This window comes from Drosophila bipectinata, chromosome 2L (assembly GCF_030179905.1).
Source record: "Drosophila bipectinata strain 14024-0381.07 chromosome 2L, DbipHiC1v2, whole genome shotgun sequence".
Taxonomy (NCBI): domain Eukaryota; kingdom Metazoa; phylum Arthropoda; class Insecta; order Diptera; family Drosophilidae; genus Drosophila; species Drosophila bipectinata.
The window spans coordinates 24,634,426-24,655,059 of record NC_091736.1 but is presented as its reverse complement, the minus strand read 5'-3'; the positions used below and the strand labels follow the sequence as shown (position 1 = coordinate 24,655,059).

The window sequence follows — 20,634 nt, the reverse complement described above, 5'->3', positions numbered from 1 at the left end:
AAAACGTTATCCGCGGGACCTGCGCTCCTAAAGGAAAGCAGATTGGCCGGATTGAACGCATATCTGGATAACGATGGAGTACTACGAACTTGAGGCACACCGAACGCAGTCGACATAGCTGAGGACGCCATTATACTAGCCCCAGAATGCCGAAAAACCCACCTCATAGTAAGGATCTTCCACGAAATGTACCACCATCTCACTCATGAGACTGTAATAAACGACATCAAAAATTATTTTTATGTCAGCCGGCTGCGAGTACTGCATAAATTTGTACGAAACACATGCCAACAATGCAAGATTGACAGAGCAGTTCCCAGACCACCACAGATGGCACCGCTCCCGAGGGAAGTCTTGGAAGCTTCGAGAGTCTCTTCACCTATACATGGTTGATTATTTTGGCCCGTTATTAGTGAATGTCGGCCGGCGCAAAGAGAAGAGATCCGGACAAGGAAAGGAATCTTGAAGAAAATTTTCCCAAGTTACTCCTTGAACGACGAGGAGTTGCGAAACGCATTGATGAAGGCACAATTTATAATCAACTCGCGACCTCTCACGTTTGTAAGTCTGGATTCCAAGGATGACGCCGCTCTGACTCCAAACCATCTGCTGCTAGCATCAGCAAACGGTTAAAAGCCGAGACTCAGCGCTTCGGAGACCGCTTTTGGTGACGATGGGTTAAGGAGAATGCGCCCGTAATAACCAGGCGCTCCAAATGGCTTGAAAAGGTACCACCAATAACCATAGGAAGCATCGTCGTAGTCGTAGATAAGCTTCATCCTTGGAAAATGTAGCTAAAAGGAAGCGTGACTGACGCAATGATGGCCAAAAATAGACAAGTTCGACGAGTGATTATAAAGACGTAGCATGGCGTTATCGAAAGACTAGCAACAAAGGTAGCAGTTCTGGACGTCAGCTTGGAGAATGGTAACTGACCACGTACGGGGGAGGCAATGTTACCGCCATCACAGATTTAACGTTATATTTCAATTATGAAAACGTTAGAATTAGTATTCGAAAATGTTTATAATTAGTTTTGCAATAAGCTTATAAGATATTTGAAAAAGGGCCCAAGAACGAGGCGTCTGCCATCGCTTGGCGAAGCTAGCAAGGCGAGGGAAACGGACGAAACTTTTTAGCGCGCCACGCAGCATTGATTTGAGCTCAAATAAAGGAGAGATAAACCAAATCTATGTATGCTTAAAAATTGTGTATCATCCTCGCCCCAATCGCAACACCGCTCATAATATTTATACCATTGATATGATATAAGATACCATGATATAAGATTGTCCGTCTGTCTGTTTGTTTTCTTTCCACACACTCTTATAAACTCGGCCGATTATAAACGGCTTTTCTATATCTTATTGCTGCCATATAACTGATTGATCGGAGCTGTTATATGGTTTCTTTAGAGCAGTGGTGGGCAAACACTCATTTTATATAGCACGCGTGTATAGGGTAGGAAATTCTGCCGCAGCGCTGCCGGCACACTGCATCGCTGCGGCAGTGCGAACACTCTGCGACAGTGTGAGCACTCTCCAATTTTTTTTAGAAGCTCTCTCATTTGCTCTCACTTTGATTCATTTGACAGCCCAAACTAAAAATTAAAATGTTTCCACTGAGAAAAACTTTCTCAGAAATTGGGTTGGAAAAAGTTTTCTCCATAGAAAATATAGATAGAAAAGCGTTGCTTTTAATTTTTTTAAGAACTCTTGCTAGCAAATCTTTTTTAAAACAAAATACACTATTTTAGTGCCCATTCCAACTTTTGATTTAACTAAAAATAAAATAAACAAGAAAGGAAAGCTAACTTCGGGCGGAGCCGAAGTTTATATACCCTTGCAGTTAAAACCGGATATATATCGCAAACATCGGATATAGTTGGCCGATCCTTATAAGAATATGATAATATAACCCAATTTATTATAATACAAAACCTAAAAATGTCCCAAACTTCTATCTTCAAAAACACAAAAGTTGGGTCATTTCCGATCGTTCAGTTATATGGCAGCTATAGGATATAGTCGGCCGATCCTAATGAAATTTGGTAGGTTGGATCAACTAACCAAAAATAGAATCTGTACTAAATTCCAGCTTTCTATCTTCAAAAACACGAAAGTTGGGTCATTTCCGATCGTTCAGTTATATGGCAGATATAGGATATAGTCGGCCGATCCTTACGAAATTTAGCATGTCGTATTATTTTGCCAAAAATAGCTCTCACCTAAAATTTGAACTCTTTAACTTTAAAAACACCAAAGTTATACCATTTCCGATCAATCAGTTATATGGCAGCTATAGGATATAGTCGGCCGATCCCGGCCGTTCCGACTTATATACTGCGTGCAAAGGAAAGAAGGGTGTGTGCAAAGTTTCAAGACGATAGCTTTAAAACTGAGAGACTAGTTCGCGTAGAAACAGACAGACAGACAGACGGACAGACGGACAGACGGACATGCTCATATCAACTCAGGAGGTGATCCTGATCAAGAATATATATACTTTATAGGGTCGGAGATGTCTCCTTCACTGCGTTGCACACTTTTGACCAAAATTATAATACCCTCTGCAAGGGTATAAAAACTAGGTTTTTTTCGCTCAGTGAATGCTTCGCTCTCAATTTTTTTCTCTGCTACGCATACACTCAAATTTTAAACATGTGTGCGTTTTGCCCCCCACTGCTTTAGAGTTAGAGGAGAGTTCGCGATATTCATTTGGCAAAATAATTATAATTTCCATCAAATTTCACACGGATCGGCTAAAGATGCCATATAACTGTACTATCGGAAATGACCCAACTTTCGTGTTTTTGAAGATAGAAAGCTGGAACATAGTAGAGATTCTATTTTAGTCAGTTGATCCTACCAAATTTCATTACGATCAGCCGACTATATCTTATAGCTGCCATATAACTCAACGATCGGAAATGGTATTTGGTAGAAATATCAACTTTGGTATTTTTGAAGATAAAAGCTTGGGACTTTTTTTAGATATTTTATTTTAATAAATTGGTTATATTATGATATTCTCATATGGATCGGGCAACTACATCCGATGTTTGCGATATATATTTGGTCTTAGCTGCAAGGGTATATCAACCTTAGCTCCGCCCGAAGTTAGCTTTCCATTCTTGTTTTTAAATGATGTATTCTAATAAATTGTTTTTTATACCCTTACAGAGAGTATTATAATTTTGTCCAAGAGTGTGCAACAAAGTGAAGGATCTCCGATCCTATAAGTATATACATATTATATATTCTTGATCAGGATCACCTCCTGAGTTGATATGAGCATGACTTCTGTCATGCTCTCGGTAGTCTCTCAGTTTTAATGCTATCGACTTGAACTTTGCACGCAGTATATAAGTCGGAACGGCCGGGATGGGCCAACTATACCCTATAGCTGCCATATAACTGATTGATCGAAAATGGTATAACTTTGGTGTTTTTAAAGTTAGAGAGTTAAAATTTTGTATGAATGCTACTTTTAGCAAAATAATACATGCCGAATTTTTTAAGGATCGGCCGACTATATCCTATAGCTGCCATATGAACAATAGAAAATGACGCAACTTTCGTATTTTTTTAAGATATAAACTTGGAACTTTGTAGAGATTCTATTAAAAGGCAAGGGTATATAAACTTCGGCTCCGCCCGAAGAGAGCTTTCCTTTCTTTTTATTCTTTATAACTAAAAATGTAAGGTAAGGTAAAATTTACTAAATAAAAATAAAACAAAACTTATTTTATTTTAAGATTAAATTTCCTCAACTGCGTGATTCTGGAGTTTATGAATGTCAAGTATCTACAACTCCCCCAGTTGGCTACACAATGATATTTTCTGTTGTAGGTAAGTATTTCGTTACTTACCTTTATATACTTTACTTTATATAAAAGATTATACAAAAAATAGGTGGTAAATTTTAGAGTAGATTTTAGAAATTTTAGAATAGAGTGTCTTTTTCGGGTTCAGCGCTGGGACTGGAGAGTTCAGGATCTACATAGCGACAAGTGATTTTACGAAATCCGATTTCTGATAGCCGATATCCATTAGTTAGAATTTAGCCCAAAACATTCACATTATTAGGTGCCAATGGTTTTTTTATTTTATTTTTTTTATTATGACAGGTGTTATTTAAAACTGTCCAACAGGGACAACCATTAAATATTGTGACAGAAAACTTGGCTTATGTGTAAATTAAGTAAGAGGTGAAAAAATAAGAATGTAAATATTTATTCTCGAATAACATACATAAGATGGTCACATCTAGCTTTATACGTGTTTAGGAAGATTGCCTTGAACCTAACGTATAGTTTTTAGTGTGTGTTAAAAAATCAAAAATTTCATCAAAAACAAAAAATTAAAAACCACGTTTATATACACAATCTCGCGGCCAATCGTGGACAAAATCAACACGATGGACTGGCAAGACGCCCCCACTTCATCAAAATCAAGCCGCCTTCTAAAAAGAAGCCGTATTCTAACTTTCAAGATGTCGACTCCAGCGGTTCCGAGCTTGGAGAAATGAAACGGAAGTCGGCTAAAAATCCCGTTAGGGAAGACGAACCAACCACCAGCAAAGCAGCAAGAGCGGCATTGAAGGCTTATATTGAAAGAAATTATTATTATGCTATTCTATCTGATCTTGAAGATGATGAAGAGGTACTTATGTCTTCTAAGTCCCCCAAGAAGAAGGAAATCAAGCCACCACCGATTTTTATCCCAGAAGTCTCTAACATTGCTGCTCTAATTTCCTGCATCGAGGACATCGTTGGCAAAAAGAAGGACTTCTCCTACAAAGCCGCCAGAGACAATCAGGTGAGGATTATGATGCCGGATAAGGAGTCGTACTGTGCCCTCAAATCCCAGCTTGATAGCGCCGGCCCAGGGAAGACAGAGCCTACAGAATTGTAGTAAAGGGACTCCACCACACCACCGATATAGACGAGATTAAGGAAGACTTTTGGCGTCAAGGACATGCAGTCCGTGATGTGCACAATGCCATAGGGCAAATCACCAAGAATCCATTAGCTATATTTTTTCTTAATCTAGAGCCGTCTAGCAACAACAAAGAGGTCTTTAACGTGAATAGAATTTGCCACTCTGTGGTTAAAGTGGAACCCCCACGCAAATTCCATGACGTGCCGCAGTGCTATCGCTGCCAAGGATTTGGTCATAGTCAGCGATACTGTAAATTGCAGCATCGTTGTGTCAAATGTGGTGAACAACACAGCACAAGCGAGTGCAGGAAAAATCGAAAAGAGGCGGCAAAATGCGTGCACTGCCATGGACCCCATCCTGCCTCCTACAAGGCTGCCCAGCATATAAGAAAGCCAAGGCCAGCATGGCCCCTAAAGATCCACGTCCAGCTCAACCACGTCGTTTAGCTTTCCAACCCGTTCAACACTATCCAACAGTGGACACCTTATCAAGGAGCTATGCTGATATAGCCAGGGGAGGAGCCCGTTCACAACAGCAACAAGCGGCAGCACCCGAGATGCCACAAACCGACCAGTTGGCAGCCTTTACGTCGAGAGTGGAAAGCCTCCTGGAGAGAGTTTTGGATAAGATGTTAGAACGTATGACAACAATGATGAGCGCCATCCTTACTCAGATATGCAACAAGTAGGACTGCACGTAGCCTTCAGGAACGCTAACGGCCTAGTTAATAAAAGGCTAGAAGTGGAGCATTTCATCCACACCCGCTGCATTGACACTTTGCTAATTTCAGAAACCCACTTTACACACAAATCATTCCTGACTTTACACGGCTACGATATCATTCATGCTAATCATCCCAGTGGCAGAGTGCACGGAGGAGCGGCAATTATAATCAAATCTAGCATTGACTACAGCGAGATCGCAAGAATCAAAGAAGAATGGATCCAGTACGCCAAAATCAGTGTCTCCACCCTTGGGGGGAAAATTATGATCGGTTCCGCTTATATTCCTCCTGGACAGAGAGTGTCCGATAACCAATTTGATTTACTGCTGAATGACATGGGCGACAAATTCATACTTGCAGGTGATTTCAATGCCAAGCACCCATGGTGGGGCTCGAGGGTGACTAACCCTAAAGGATCTACGCTATTCAGGTGTATTCAGCGTAGAGCCTTCAATTGTCATTCAACCGGAGATCCTACGTACTGGCCCACTGACCCCCAAAAACGGCCGGACCTACTGGACTTTGCTATATCCCACGGAATTCATCCGGACTTCATTGCCTGCTCGTCAAATGCAGATCTCCTTTCGGATCACAGCACGGTGGAACTCCACATTAATACCCCTGTTGAAAAGAAGGTCATCAGTTCCCGGATGATAAAATCACGTACCAACATCGAAACCTACACAGGGTGGCTAAATAACGCCCTAGGCAATACTCAGCCGGACCTCAACACAGGATTTGATATTGACAATGGTGGTCAACCTCACTCAGGAGATGCACAATGCTGCCTTAGTCGCAACACCAAGGGCTCCATGCAATAACAAAATCCTTCAAAGGCACCTAAATTTGTGGTCTCCAGAAGTAGCTCTACTGCTCAATGAAAAGCGACGGCTTAGAAGGATCTGGTTCCGAACTAGGTATCCCAGCGACAAAACAGCTCTCAATCGTGCGACCAAAAGACTTACGAAGCTGCTCCAGAGGTTGCGGACTTGTGCTTTTGAAGAATACCTACGTCAGGTTGAGCCCGGCGACCCCGAGCACAACTTGTGGCAACTGACAAGTCACATCAAGCGTTCAAAGACAAGGGTTGCTCAGGTTAGGAAACCCTGTGAGTGGAAACGGTGAGTGGTGCCGCTCCGATCAGGAGAGGGCGGACGCACTTGCTGCTCATTTGGAAGACGCCTTCACTCCATTCAATAGATACTCGGAGGTGGACCAAGCTGAGACTGAGAGGTTTCTGTCTCTACCCTGCACGGAAATCCCCGGGTGCGGATGGCCTTGAAGCACTTGCCATTAAACTTCTCCCCCCATTAGGTATCCAAAGGCTTATGAGCATATTCAACGCGTGCTTGGAGATCGGCCACTTTCGCTCTGACTGGAAAAAGGCGGAGGTCATACTCATTCCGAAGCCAGGAAAGCCTGAAGCTGATCTTGCCTCATACAGGCCGATAAGCTTATTATCAGTACTATCCAAGTTACTTGAGAGAGTATTTCTGCGCAGATTTCAGACCGTATTAGACGAGGCTGGCTTGATTCCAGACCATTAATTTGGTTTCAGGCATCCAGGCATCAGGCATCCTGGCATCCAGGACTACTAATGAAAATAAAAAGGAGCGTACCCCATGAGCATTACACCTTCCTCAATTCATACCTGAATGAAAGGTCATTTAGGGTTAGATGTGGAGACGCAAGGTCAGATTATAGGCTCATTTAGGCAGGTGTACAAAAAAAAAAATTTATCTTTATGTCTTGACCTAATCCATTACCTTTGAATTGTGTTTCTAATTTTCAATAACTCGCATATATGTTGAGGTATGTTGTAACTTGTGAATTTTTTGTCTTTAATGCGGAACTGCTTCAAGTAAAGGGAAAAGCCATCGTTGACTATTTTTGTGAACGAGTTGACCTGGAGTGTCTAAGATCGAACAAAAAGATTTATATTTTATATAGGAATTAAAGATTCCTATATCTAGTAATGTCATTACTAATAATCGATTGCTGTTTTTCAGTTTGTAAGAAATTTATTAAATATATATTATATATTTATAGGCAAGTGATCAGGGGATTCTGTAGACTGTTGTATTTGAAACTTGATTTGATGATTTGGTAATTGTGGAAGCCTTAGCTCTATGATATCTAGAAATATATGTTGGATGGAAATATATGTTGCATGTCCGTATGACGTGAGTTGTAATCGCCACAGGCGATAAAATTCTTCTGCAATCTGGAAATTTTTAGTTAGTCTTATTGTGTCTTTAAATATTTTCGATCTTTAGTTACATTACATGAAGCAGTCAGACATTTTGCTGTGTAACCCGGTAAAAAAGTTTTTTATGGCAAAAAGTTTTAGGTTGTTATTATTTGGGCTTGTTATGATTTTAATTCCCACATTTTCAATTAGGTGCGTTTTTAATTTGTTCTTTAATCGCGTTTTTAATCGTGTTCTATTTTATTGCCAACGACAATGGCAACGTCGCCACCTTTATTTTCTTTTGTCTCGTCTATAAACAGTATAGCTTGGTATGTTAAATCTGTCAGATTGAGTAAGCCATGTTTCAATTATTGTAGCTTTTCGGGCATATATTGTAAATTTTCGTCAGTATGTTAATGCTTGGAGATGGCAGCAGTTTTAATGCGGTTGCATGGATGCCGTCAACGCCCGGGGCCTTGTTGTTGCTCTGAGCGACAAGACTGAAATCTGAGCGGCTGTCTCCTCTTCCGTCACAGATGGTATTCTGTCGTCGCATCGTGTGGGCTCTGCCAAGAGTCGTACAGTTTCTATTGCCTCTTCTGGCGAGCAGCGGTAGAAAGGGGTGAATACGCTTTTCAGGTGTTCGGAGAACTCATTGGCTCGCTCTGTCTCTGACCTGCACCAACTGCCGTCGGCTCTATCGACTTTCGGGCATCTTTCAGTCCATATTGTTGATTTTGTCCGCGATTGGCCGCGTTTATGTGTGTTTAATAACGTGTTTATAAACGTGGTTTTTATATTTGTTTGTTTTTGATAACATTTTTGATTTTTTAACACAATAAAAACAATACGTTAGGTTCACCTACATATTTGATTGCTAAGTTGAACAAAACTTGGAATTGTTCTCCTTTATTGGAGCATGTGTTAGAGATATTTATTAAGTCTATTAATAAAGAGTTTACTTCTTCTGGAGTAAAGAGGCCAGTTTCAGTTGATGGAGTGTTTGGGAAGGTTTCCTTGCCTTTGAGCGCGTCTCTATAACTGCCAAAGGTGTGTTGAGAGACTTCAATTTTTTTTTTTTTTTTTGAAGAGAGGTGGCTTTAATGTTCTGTATTTAAGAGAAAATTACGATAACTCTGTATTGGATTGTAAGCTTTTATGTTGGTTTTTTTATGCGCTGCGCCACACGCTTTGAGATCGAATTGAGATAAGAGTGTCGGCATGGGGAGGTCTTATCAGTGGATGAATGATTGCCTTTACAGTTGGCACATTTATTGTTGATTGGGTCCTCACAAGCAAATGTAGGGTGAGGTCCGGCACAGTGGGAACAAGTTTTTATACCCTTGCAGAGGGTATTATAATTTTGTCCAAAAGTGTGCAACGCAGTGAAGGAGACATCTCCGACCCTATAAAGTATATATATTCTTGATCAGGATCACCTCCTGAGTTGATATGAGCATGTCCGTCTGTCCGTCTGACCGTCTGTCCGTCTGTCCGTTTGTCTGTTTCTACGCAAACTAGTCTCTCAGTTTTGAAGCTATCGACTTGAAACTTTGCACACACCCTTCTTCCCTTTGCACGCAGTATATAAGTCGGAACGGTCCGGATCGGTCGACTATATCCTATAGCTGCCATATAACTGATTGATCGGAAAAGGTATAACTTTGGTGTTTTTAGAGTTAGAGAGTTTAAATTTGACACTAGCTATTTTTGGCAAAACATTACGACATGCCAAATTTCAAAAGGATCGGCCGACTATATCTTATAGCTGCCATATAACTGAACGATCGGAAAAGACCCAACTTTCGTGTTTTTGAAGATAGAAAGCTGAAACTTAATACAGATTCTATTTTTGGCCAGTTGATCCAACCTACCAAATTTCATTAGGATCGGCCAACTATATCCTAAAGCTGCCATATAATTGAACGATCATAAATGGTACTTGGTAGAAATATCAACTTTCGTATTTTTGAAGATAGAAGCTTGGAACTTTTTTTTAGATTTTTTATTGTAATAAATTGGTTTTATTATGATGTAATCATAAGGATCGGCAAACTATATCCGATGTTTGCGATATTTATCCGGTTTTAACTGCAAGGGTATATCAACTTCGGCTCCGCCCGAAGTTAGCTTTGCTTTCTTGTTAATTCAACATTTGTTTGAACCGTGACCAAATAATTCGTTTTTTTACCGGGATGCTTATGTTTTAAAAAATAAGCATCGTCAAGTAGAAGATCATAGTCGGATTTAGTCTTTTTTTTCAACAATTTTAACGTTTGTGCATTCTTAGTGTGTTGAGAGACTTCAATATTTTTTTTTTGTTGAAGAGAGGTGGCTTTAATGTTCTGTATTTAAGAGAAAATTACGATAACTCGTATTGGATTGTAAGCTTCTATGTTGGTTCAAGCCTAGTTCAATAAGCATGGACATAACGGTTTTTGCTGGGAATCTATCCATTTCAGACAGAAAATCTTTATATGGTTTAGTTGTTTTAGTGTCGTAAGTATATAACTCCCAGTATGTTCCATGTTTTGCTATGGTCAGCTCGAAATGATCCAATAGACAATAACCAATAGATATATTTTTATGTAATACTAGCTGACCCGGCAAACGTTGTTTTGCACCAGATGACTTTATAATTTTTCTACAAAATTTAGTCAGTTCTAGACTTATACTCAACATAAAGTCATCTGGAGCGCTCGCTGACGTTACGACTGGCATAAAATGAATAAAGGTTATAATAATCACAACGTGCATTCACGCGATTGGCAAGTGCGCTTCCGGAATCCTCGCCGCCCTTAAAATAGATTTGTAAGAATTTATGTGGTTCGTTTGGCATTGGCAGCAGTGAGCCCATTTTATGATAAACTTGGCCTCTTATTTTGAATGTAAAATTGTAATGTTGACTTTTTGCATTAGTATTTCAAAATATTTCTGTTGCTCCGAACGATGTCATTTGAAAGCATGAATTGAAGGTTCGAATCGACTTTAGGAACACGTTTGAATCTGGGTCCGTGCCGATAAGTAAGCCGTTCAATGGTGGTGTTTAAATTTCTGGTATTTGCACTTTTCCTGACGCGTGATTTTCGTTGTTCTAACCTTCTGATTTTGTTTTTGTTTAATTACGATAATAGGTGGAGGTTTAATATTCACTTGATCTGTTGTATCAGTTTCAATAGCATTAAAGTTTTCATCTTCTATTGTTTGAAGAGGGCGATAATAATTCGTATGTTGATTATTTCGGGGTTTTGATATTTTTTTTTTGCTAAAGAATTGCCAGTCAAAAATTTACGGCGCTAAATAATGAATGAGGTAACTATAATAGCTGAAAAGAAGTTCGCGGCGAAATTTCTATGCGTATGGATAGATAGTAAACAATTTCCGAGCTCGTTAAAGGCGACCCCAAACGACAAGAGCTTATCGAAGACTGATTTCTTAATTATAGCTCGTTTTTTGTTATACATAAATAAATATATATACATAAACTGCAACAGTTGTTTTCCGGTGCATTACTTATGACAGACTAGTGAAAATGTTGCATGTGTATTCGCCCGTATTGGACCGTTATTCTGACATACACCTATGTAATTATGTCCATTTGAACCAACTTGTGATACACTTTTGTGCCCCCATATGTGCCGTGGAAATATCCGTCCGCTTTAACTAATTCTCTTTAATTTACAAGGTGTTCCACAAAGTAAAAAATATTTATAACAGGATTTTACATATATATAAAAAAACTTGCCGCAATATAGATTTTTCGTATATTTAGTAGCTCCGTCAAATTTCATCGTGCATAACGTTAAATGATATAGGATTATAAGTAATAAGGATCCAAAGCAGTTTTATAACTCTGTAAACACCAAGCGTATGCCTGTATCTTTATCTCCTCTCATTACGTTTAAAAATTCATCTGCGATCTCTAATCCGACAAATTCGTCAAAAAAAAATAATTTTTCTCTGAGCGAATTATTATTATTATAATCATTATTAATCGAGAATAAAATCACAAAATAATCATTATTCTATGAGCAAAGCGACAAAAAAAAATGGAGGAACTTTTGAAGAGACCTAGTAGGAATTATTTATTAGGTAAAATTTAGTAAAAAACCTTTAAATTATTTCTAACACCCTCAAAAAGTTATAACGCTTTTCCCAAAAACAAGTCTGTGCAAAACAAGTCTGTGCAAAACAAGTCTGTGAACTAAAATAGATAAATCTTATCAATATGAAATGCCAATGGGTTTTCCAACCATAGAGAAAACGCTATTTATGCTTCCAAAATTGAGATAAAATGTATGCACGCATTACGCATTTACATTTCTCCCACCAAGATTCTCACTAAATGAACTCGATTTTAAACACTTTTTCCAAGAACTAGCAACAAAGTAAATTGTGGGATGCGACTTCTACGCCAAACATCCATGGTGGGGATCCAGATTGACTAATCCGAAGGGGTCAGCGTTTTACAAATGTATACGAAACAATAACATAACAACTTTGTCAATTGGTAAGCCTACCTACTGGCCATCCGATTGTCGGATAATTCCAGACTTGATTGATTTCGTAGTATTCTCTGGAATCCCACAAGCGAAAAATGGAAAGCTTTGACTTTAACTCAGATCATTCTCCAATAATAGTAACTTACAGCACTGTAGCCCATATGTTAGAAAAGACTTTCAAAGTCATTACGGCCTCTACAGATATTAACGCATTTAAAAAGTATTTCGACTCAGTTATAAGCCTGGACATTTCTTTAAAAACAGGAAAGGAAATTTACTATGCTGTGGAGTTTTTCGCGAATACAATTCATAAAGCGAGCTACAGAAATACGAATCATGCTCCTAGTCATCATCAACCAAACCATTTATTCCTTTCAAGAGAAATTCGACAAAAAATAAAAAAAAACAAGAAAGCAAAGCTAACTTCGGGCGGAGCCGAAGTTGATATACCCTTGCAGCTAAAACCGGATATATATCGCAAACATCGGATTTAGTTGGCCGATCCTTATGATTACATCATACTAAAACCAATTAATTACAATAAAAAATCTAAAAAAAAAGTCCCAAGCTTCTATCTTCAAAAATACGAAATTTAATATTTCTACCAAATACCATTTCCGATCGTTCAGTAATATGTCAGCTATAAGATATAGTCAACCGATCGTTATGAAATTTGGTAGATCGGATTAACTGACCAAAAATAGAATGTGTACCAAGTGCCAGCTTTCTATATTCAAAAACACGAAAGTTGGGTCATTTCCGATCGTTCAGTTATATGGCAGCTATAGAATATAGTCGGCCAATCCTTATGAAATTTGGCATGTCATATTATTTTGCCAAAAATAGCTTTCATATCAAATTTGAACTCTCTAACTCTAAAAACACCAAAGTTATACCATTTCCGATCAATCAGTTATATGGCAGCTATAGGATATAGTCGGCCGATCCGGGCCGTTCCGACTTATATACTGCGTGCAAAGGAAAGAAGGGTGTGTGCAAAGTTTCAAGTCGATAGCTTCAAAACTGAGAGACTAGTTTGCGTAGAAACAGACAGACGGACAGACGGACAGACGGACATGCTCATATCAACTCAGGAGGTGATCCTGATCAAGAATATATATACTTTATAGGGTCGGAGATGTCTCCTTCTTCCCTCTGCAAGGGTATAAAAAAACAAAAAAGGAAAGCTAACATCGGGCGGAGCCGAAGTTGACATACCCTTGCAGTTAAAACCGGATATACATCTCAAACATCGGATATAGATGGCCGATCCTTATGAGAATATAATAATATAACCCAATTTATTATAATACAAAATCTAAAAAAAGTCCCAAACTTCTATCTTTAAAAATACCAAAGTTGGTATTTTTACCAAAAACTATTTCCGATCGTTCAGTTGTATGGCAGCTATAAGATATAATTGGCCAATCGTTATGAAATTTGGTAGGTTGGATTATCTGACCAAAAATACCCAGCTATCCAGGAACCAAGTTCCAGCTTTCTATCTTCAAAAAAACGAAAGTTGGGTCATTGGCGTTCTTTTTTATATTCCCAATTTTATATACGGCCATATAAAGATTTTTATAACGTTACAAATTTATATACATTCTGACTTTTTATTTATAGTCAATGAAAAATATCAATGACCAAACTTTGGGGACCCCCGACGTGATAGTTAATATATTTAACAAATAACTAAAGTAAAGTTAAACCCGCGAAACCATATGTAGTGTTAAACAAACTTTTCATAAACAATTTTTTGTGAACAATTAAAAGAAGTCCTCTCCTAAAGAAGTCCTTGTCCCTACTGGCAAAGAACTCAACCATTAGATTTTCACAATCCTCCCTTGAACTCAATGGGCATGGCTAAAAACAGATGGTAATCGCTTGGTGCAATGTCCGGACTATAAGGTGGATGATTTAACTCCCAACCAAGATCCCGTAGCTTATGACGCGTCACCAAAGATGTATGGGGCCTGGCGTTGTCATGATGTAATACAACGCTCTTACGATTTACCATGGCTGGCCGCTTCTGTTCAAATGCAATCTTCAATCGCTCCAGTTGTTCACATTAGAGGTCAGAATTGATGCTTTGCCCATAGTGCAATACTTCTTAATGGATAATTCCTCTGATATCCCACCATACACTCAGAAACACCTTCTGAGCCGTCAGTCCTGGCTTTGCCACCATTTGAGACGACTCACCGTGCTTCGACCAGGATCTTTTACGCTTTATGTTGTCATATGTGATCCTTTTTTCATCACCGGTGACTAACCGATTCACAAATGAGTCGAGTTTATTACGGTGCAACAAAGATTCGCAGATTGATACGCGGTCGAAAAGGTTTATTTTGGATAACTCATCAGGCACCCATACATCGAGCTTTTTGTGAAATTTTTCGACTTTAAATGCCTATGAACGGTTTCCGTGCTTAGTTGCAGCTCCTCTGCGATAGTTCTAATAGTCACATGACGGTCTCGATTCACTATTTCCATGATTTTATCCGTATCAACGGTCGTCCGGAAGGCTTGGGTGTTTCGGTATCAAAATTGCCACTTCGGAACCGCCTAAACCACTGTTCGGCGGTTTGAATCGAAAGTTTGTTATCTCCTAAGACAGCAATAATATGTCTGCGAGATTCCGCAACAGTTTTTTCCTGTGCGAAACAAAATTTCAAAATTTCCGAATTTCTGCGTTTGTTTTTTTTTTTTTTTTTTTTTAAATGTGTATATTTATTTAACATTAACGGGTATACTGCTACCTTTGTGGCAGCTTGAACAGGTTGTAATTTACAGGGGAATATCAATAAGTTCGTATCAATGATTATACATTAATTCTATATCTAATTAATTCTATTTTCTATATATAATTCTAAATTATTTTAATTTTACATTTTTAACTACAACGGCTATATGAATCTTAAAGGAAGGTCATGTGGATGGTATCTTTTTAATCTTCTTTTTCTAGGTCTCCATGTTAGCCTCTTCGCTAGGGAGTTAGGATGAAAGCCAAGGCGTTCATGATATTTTTCTGAATGTATACGTATTACATCGCCTATCTTTGGGATTTTAGGATCTCTTTCTATATCCCTAGTTCTCATGAACCAGGGGGCATTACAAATCGCTCTGACTATCTTACTTTGCGCTACTCGTATTTTTTTCAGGTTTGACTTAGACGCTATGCCGTAGACTTGTAATGCATACTTCCAGATTGGGCTGAGAATAGATTTGTAGATCCTAACTTTGTTGGAAAGTGAAAGCTTATTTCTTGGTGATAATAACCAGGACATACTTGCTGCCTTTGAAAGTACCGCCTGCTCTATCATCGTTGTGTGCCTCTGGAAGTTAAGTCCTCTATCCAAAATCACACCAAGGTACTTGTAGTAGGCTTCGTGACGAAGCACAGAGCCAAGCATGGAGATGCCTGGGCAGATTTTTGGCCTTGTGGAGAATGTGACACAAGCACATTTGCTGCAGTTGATGCCTATGCTCCAATCTGTAGTCCACTTTTCAAAACGTGTCACGTACTTTTGCAGACCCAAGGTTGCGATTTCTATGCTTGGACTTCTGACCATAACAGCAGTGTCGTCAGCGTACGTTGCGATCAGCATGTTACCATCGTCGACTTGGGTACAGGCCCAGGAGTCTGGCATATCTGATGTGTACAGAGAGTAAAGCGTCGGACCTAGTACACTACCTTGTGGTACACCGGCTGAGATTGGGCGTTTTGACGACTTTTCTCCATCGAAAACCACACTGAATTTTCTCTCCGATAAGAAGCTCTGAACTAGGAGAAAAAGCTGAGGCGTTAGGAGGTTTTTCAGCTTGCTTAGAAGACCATCGTGCCATACCCTGTCAAAGGCTTGTTGAATGTCCATGAACACAGCAACTGCATACATTTTGTTTTCCATGGCTTCAAGAGCGAAATTGACCACGCGATGTAGCTGTTCAGGTGTGCCATGACTCTTTCGAAAGCCAAATTGCCACTTTGGAATAGCTCTGCTTACCCTTTCTAGTGCAAGGATGCGATTCAGAATGACTCTTTCCATCATTTTACCCAATGCAGGTAAGAGACTAATTGGCCTGTATGCATCTACCTCAGTGGGTTGCTTTCCAGGCTTGGGTATCATCGTGATGATAGCATTCTTCCATGCTCTCGGGTAATGACTCAGCCTTAGGACGCTGTTAAACAATAGGACTATAAATAGTAGTGCCTTGATGGGAAGAATCTTCAGCGTTTTATTGTCCAGAAGGTCCTCTCCTGGTGCTTTTTTGTTTTTGAGGTTTCCGATCTGTGCCTTGACTTCTTCCAAGGTTACAGGCTTACAGGGAAGAGCCATTTGAAATGGTCTGTCCAGTTGTGTTTCTACAAACATTCGGTTTTCCAGTGGAGCTAGATCTAGCGGCTTAAATCTATTTTCCAGATTATCAGCAAAGATATCCGCCTTCTGCTGACTTGACCTACACCAACCGCCAGCGGGATTTCTGAGTGGAGCCTTTGGGATGACCTGTCTCTTAAACCGACTTGTGAGTTTCCATAAGGAGTAATTGGTAGATGCATCTGGACTCGCATTTCCCAACATCTGGTCTATATGGTCCTGCTTGTTCTTGGTCAGGACTTTGCTTAGCCGGTTTGACAGTCTTTTATAAATCCTGTGGAAGCGAATATCTCCTGTGCTTGTGTATTGTCGACGGACTTTTCTTCTAAGCCGTATGAGAAGTAGAGCATTTTGTGGGAGCAGATTGTTGCTATTGTGATTCGAACGGTGACTTTGGTTCGGGGTAGCAGCTGTCGCAGCAGTGTGTATATTTTCCATGAAAGCTGCCACCGCAGCTTCAAGATCGTCTGGATGGTTGATGACCGTGTTGAGGTTAATGCTTCTGTCCAGGGACTCCTTAAACTTTTCAACAGAGGAGCCGGGCGGGAGTATTGATTTCTTTTTTGGCTTGCATTGCGGTCTTTGGCTTAGCGTTGCGACGATGGCCAAATGATCCGAGGACAGCTCGTATTTGGTTTCGATTGCAAGTTTGTGGAGTGGTACCCCATTTACGATGAAGAAGTCCAGGGCGGTTGGTGTGAGCCTGGTATTTGAAGAATAGAAAGTAGGTTCCCCAGTAGCTAGAACTTGGCTTGAGCTTGAAACTATGGCCTCTTGGAGACGCTTTCCCCGGCAACAGGACCTTAAATTTCCCCACCATTGATGCTTGGCATTAAAGTCACCTCCAGCTAAAAATTTTGGACCTAGAGAGGCTAGTAGCTGGTCAAAATCTTGTTTTGTCCATGGCTCGCTGGGCGGAAGATACAAGGAAGCTATTTTAAGTAGACCTCCATTTGTTTGAATTTCAATGCAAGCTAGCTGTAAGTCTGTTCTCGTCGTGGGCTCACTCTGCGTATGGATAATGCCGGTCTTGATAAGGATAGCAGAGCCGCCTTTAGCAGTGTTGCTAGGGTGATTGGCAAAATATTGGTCATAACCAGGAATGTAAAAGTTAAGACCGGGACGCATGTGCGTCTCGGTAATGAGCATTATATCTATTGAGGTATCAATAAGGAAAAGACGAAGTTCTTCAATTTTCTGTACTATACCTCTTGCATTCCATAATCCGATTTTTATTTTTGCCAATGTCATTTCCTAGAAATTAAAACCTGAACTAGGTCGCGAAAAGCCTTGTTCGACTCTATCGTTTCCATGACCAATTTGAAGAGTTGCTCCAGCCTAGTGTTTATGTCGACGATTGCCTTTTCCAGAGTAGACAAGCTCCTGTTGGGGTTGCGGTCGCCTCCTGGTATATGTGCGGCAGACTGCGGAGCTGCGGCGCTGGTACTGCTCGGGAAGTTATTCCTTGCCATGTCTGCATAAGAAACTCCGTCTCTAGTAGCTGACATGGAGAATAGTTGTCCGTGTCGGGTTTCGTTGGTCCTGGTGTTTGTTGGGTTGCTTGGTCTTACTCCAGATTTAAGTTTCCTGCTTAGTTCCATCCTAACTTTGCAGCCTTTAAAACCTGCAGGGTGATTTTCACCGCAGTTTGCACACAAACATTGATTGTTCGTGATTGCCTCACACGATTTGGAGTTAGTATGATGATCTCCGGCACAATTCCCGCACACAGGCTTTATGAAGCAGCAATTTTGAGTGTGCCCAAAATTTTGGCATTTAAAACATTGGACAAGGTCCTTGTTTCGGGTAGCCTTTTCCACTGTTACTCTATGCCTCCCGATTTGCTTAATTTTAAGCGACTCGGCGACATTCGTAGTTTTCTTGAGATTGACAAAAAATAGATTTTGTCTATCATCAACATTAACGTCGGCCGTAGGGCCGCGACTGCCAGGCTTTCTTGGACAGTTGATATTTACAACCTCGAAACCTTTGTCCGTGAAGCAACGCTCGATTTCCTCCTTTGGAACCGTGGAATGTATGTTCCTTAACACCAGCTTAAATGGCTTGTCCTCACGGAGTTGATGATGCCAAAACTCGCAATTTAAAGCAGTCAGGTTACGAACCACCTTGCGGAAGGACTCTGCACCGTCAGTGTATATGCGAGTAATTCCGAATTTCGATGTACGAATCTCATAACTACTTTCTGTAATGATTTCATTAAGAGTTCGTTCCAGAGTGAGGATGTCAGTGACCTTTGGAACACATATGGGTGGAGGTTTTTGGCTTGAAATTTGCGCTTGGCCAATAGGATCATTCGTCTCCTCATTTGTCTCCATCTCCTCAATTGGGTTCGTTTCTTCAGCCAGAGATGCGAATCGATTGTTGCGCAGTCCATTGGACGTCGAAGGAAGATTTAAATTGCCCATTTTGGCATTATTTACATTTCCCTTAGGCTTCTTTACGTCATCTCTTTCTTTACCGCAGCTTGGAGGGTTTCGTTTCCTGCTGCGAGAGGTACTTGTTGCTTGAAACGAGCACCCCATAGCGGGTAATATCGGGACATTGTTGGTTTCTATAGGCAGAGGCCCTCCTGAAGAAACTGCTGAAGAGACTGGGCGTGGTGGTACCAGAACTGGCACTCGTAGCTGTAACGGTGTTGGTTACAGGTGTTGCAGAGCTAGTTTTAACTGCGTCTGAGATTCGTTGACCGAGGGAGTCCAATTGCCGTTGAGCCAAGTCTCTTGCAAGACTGGCTCTAAGTTCCGCTGGAGATTGGCCAGCGATTTTCTTCATCTTCTCAAATCCGGGCAGTTCTTTCTGAAGAGGCGGATAAGAAGGTGTGTTGTCATCCATTTATTAATTTACTATAGTTTTCGATTACGAAAATTATAGAAATCAAATTCAAAATCTTCAAAAGTCTTTGCTTCTTATCTCTCGCTGGGCAGTGGAAGCGCAAGCGAGAGACAAGACCGAGCCCAATGGGCAAATTCGTACACAGCGCTTGCACTATGCTCGAGTGGTAAATAGGTCGGACTCGGTAAAGACCCCGGCGGTACGAAGTCTAAAAATAGATTACGCGCAGATAAGCACAACAGAAGAAGTTGAGGATCACTCTGTGGTTGCTAATTAGGAGCTTAACACGACCGTACGATACAAGTGCACAAACTCGAGTGTGTATTTCTGCGTTTGTAAACTTCATTTCAATCGATTGAAATTTTTTAACGTGGAAGCTCATGTAACTATACTATACCTGTGCAAAGTTTCAAGTCGATAGCTTTAAAACTGAGAGACTAGTTTGCGTAGAAACAGACAGACATGCTCATATCAACTCAGGAGGTGAACCTGATCAAGAATATATACATATACTTTATAGGGTCGGAGATGTCTCCTTCACTGCGATGCTTATTTTTGGACAAAATTATAATACCCTCTGCAAGGGTATAAAAATGGATAACATCAATCAAAGGTATTTTCCTAAATTTTGCAATCGAAAAATGGTTTTTGTTAATATTTTGGATTTAGATTAGATTTTATAACTGCAATGCACCGAATATGCATAGAATTTCCCAGATTGGCGCAAATCGAGCATACCACTCGGATTGCACTTTCTGTAACAATTCTTCCGTACTTTTGGTCTTAAAGCCTCCAATTCGGTTTTTTAGTACATCCCACAAGGTCTGAATCGGATTCAAGTCCGGTGATTTCGGTGGCCACTCCATTAAATTTATTTTTGTGTCCTGGACCCATTTTTTGTCTAATTTGGAGGAGTGTTTTGGTTTGTTATACTGCATGAACTCCCACTTTAACGACATTTCTTCTTCGGCAAATGGCAGCATAACATTCTTGAGTATATTAAGGTATTGTCGAGCACACATTCTATCATTAATACGGAATA

General features: G+C 40.1%; 1 protein-coding gene across 2 annotated transcripts in view; it reads left to right on the top strand.

The window, feature by feature from the left end:
- Nucleotides 1-20,634, top strand: part of dpr21 (defective proboscis extension response 21) — an 80,172-nt gene that overhangs the window by 13,991 nt on the left and 45,547 nt on the right. For both annotated transcript variants that reach the window (XM_070277505.1, XM_043213722.2), the window contains exon 4: nucleotides 3,758-3,851. In XM_070277505.1, coding sequence (XP_070133606.1) covers nucleotides 3,758-3,851 — 94 coding nt within the window. The remainder of the gene's footprint in view (nucleotides 1-3,757; nucleotides 3,852-20,634) is intronic.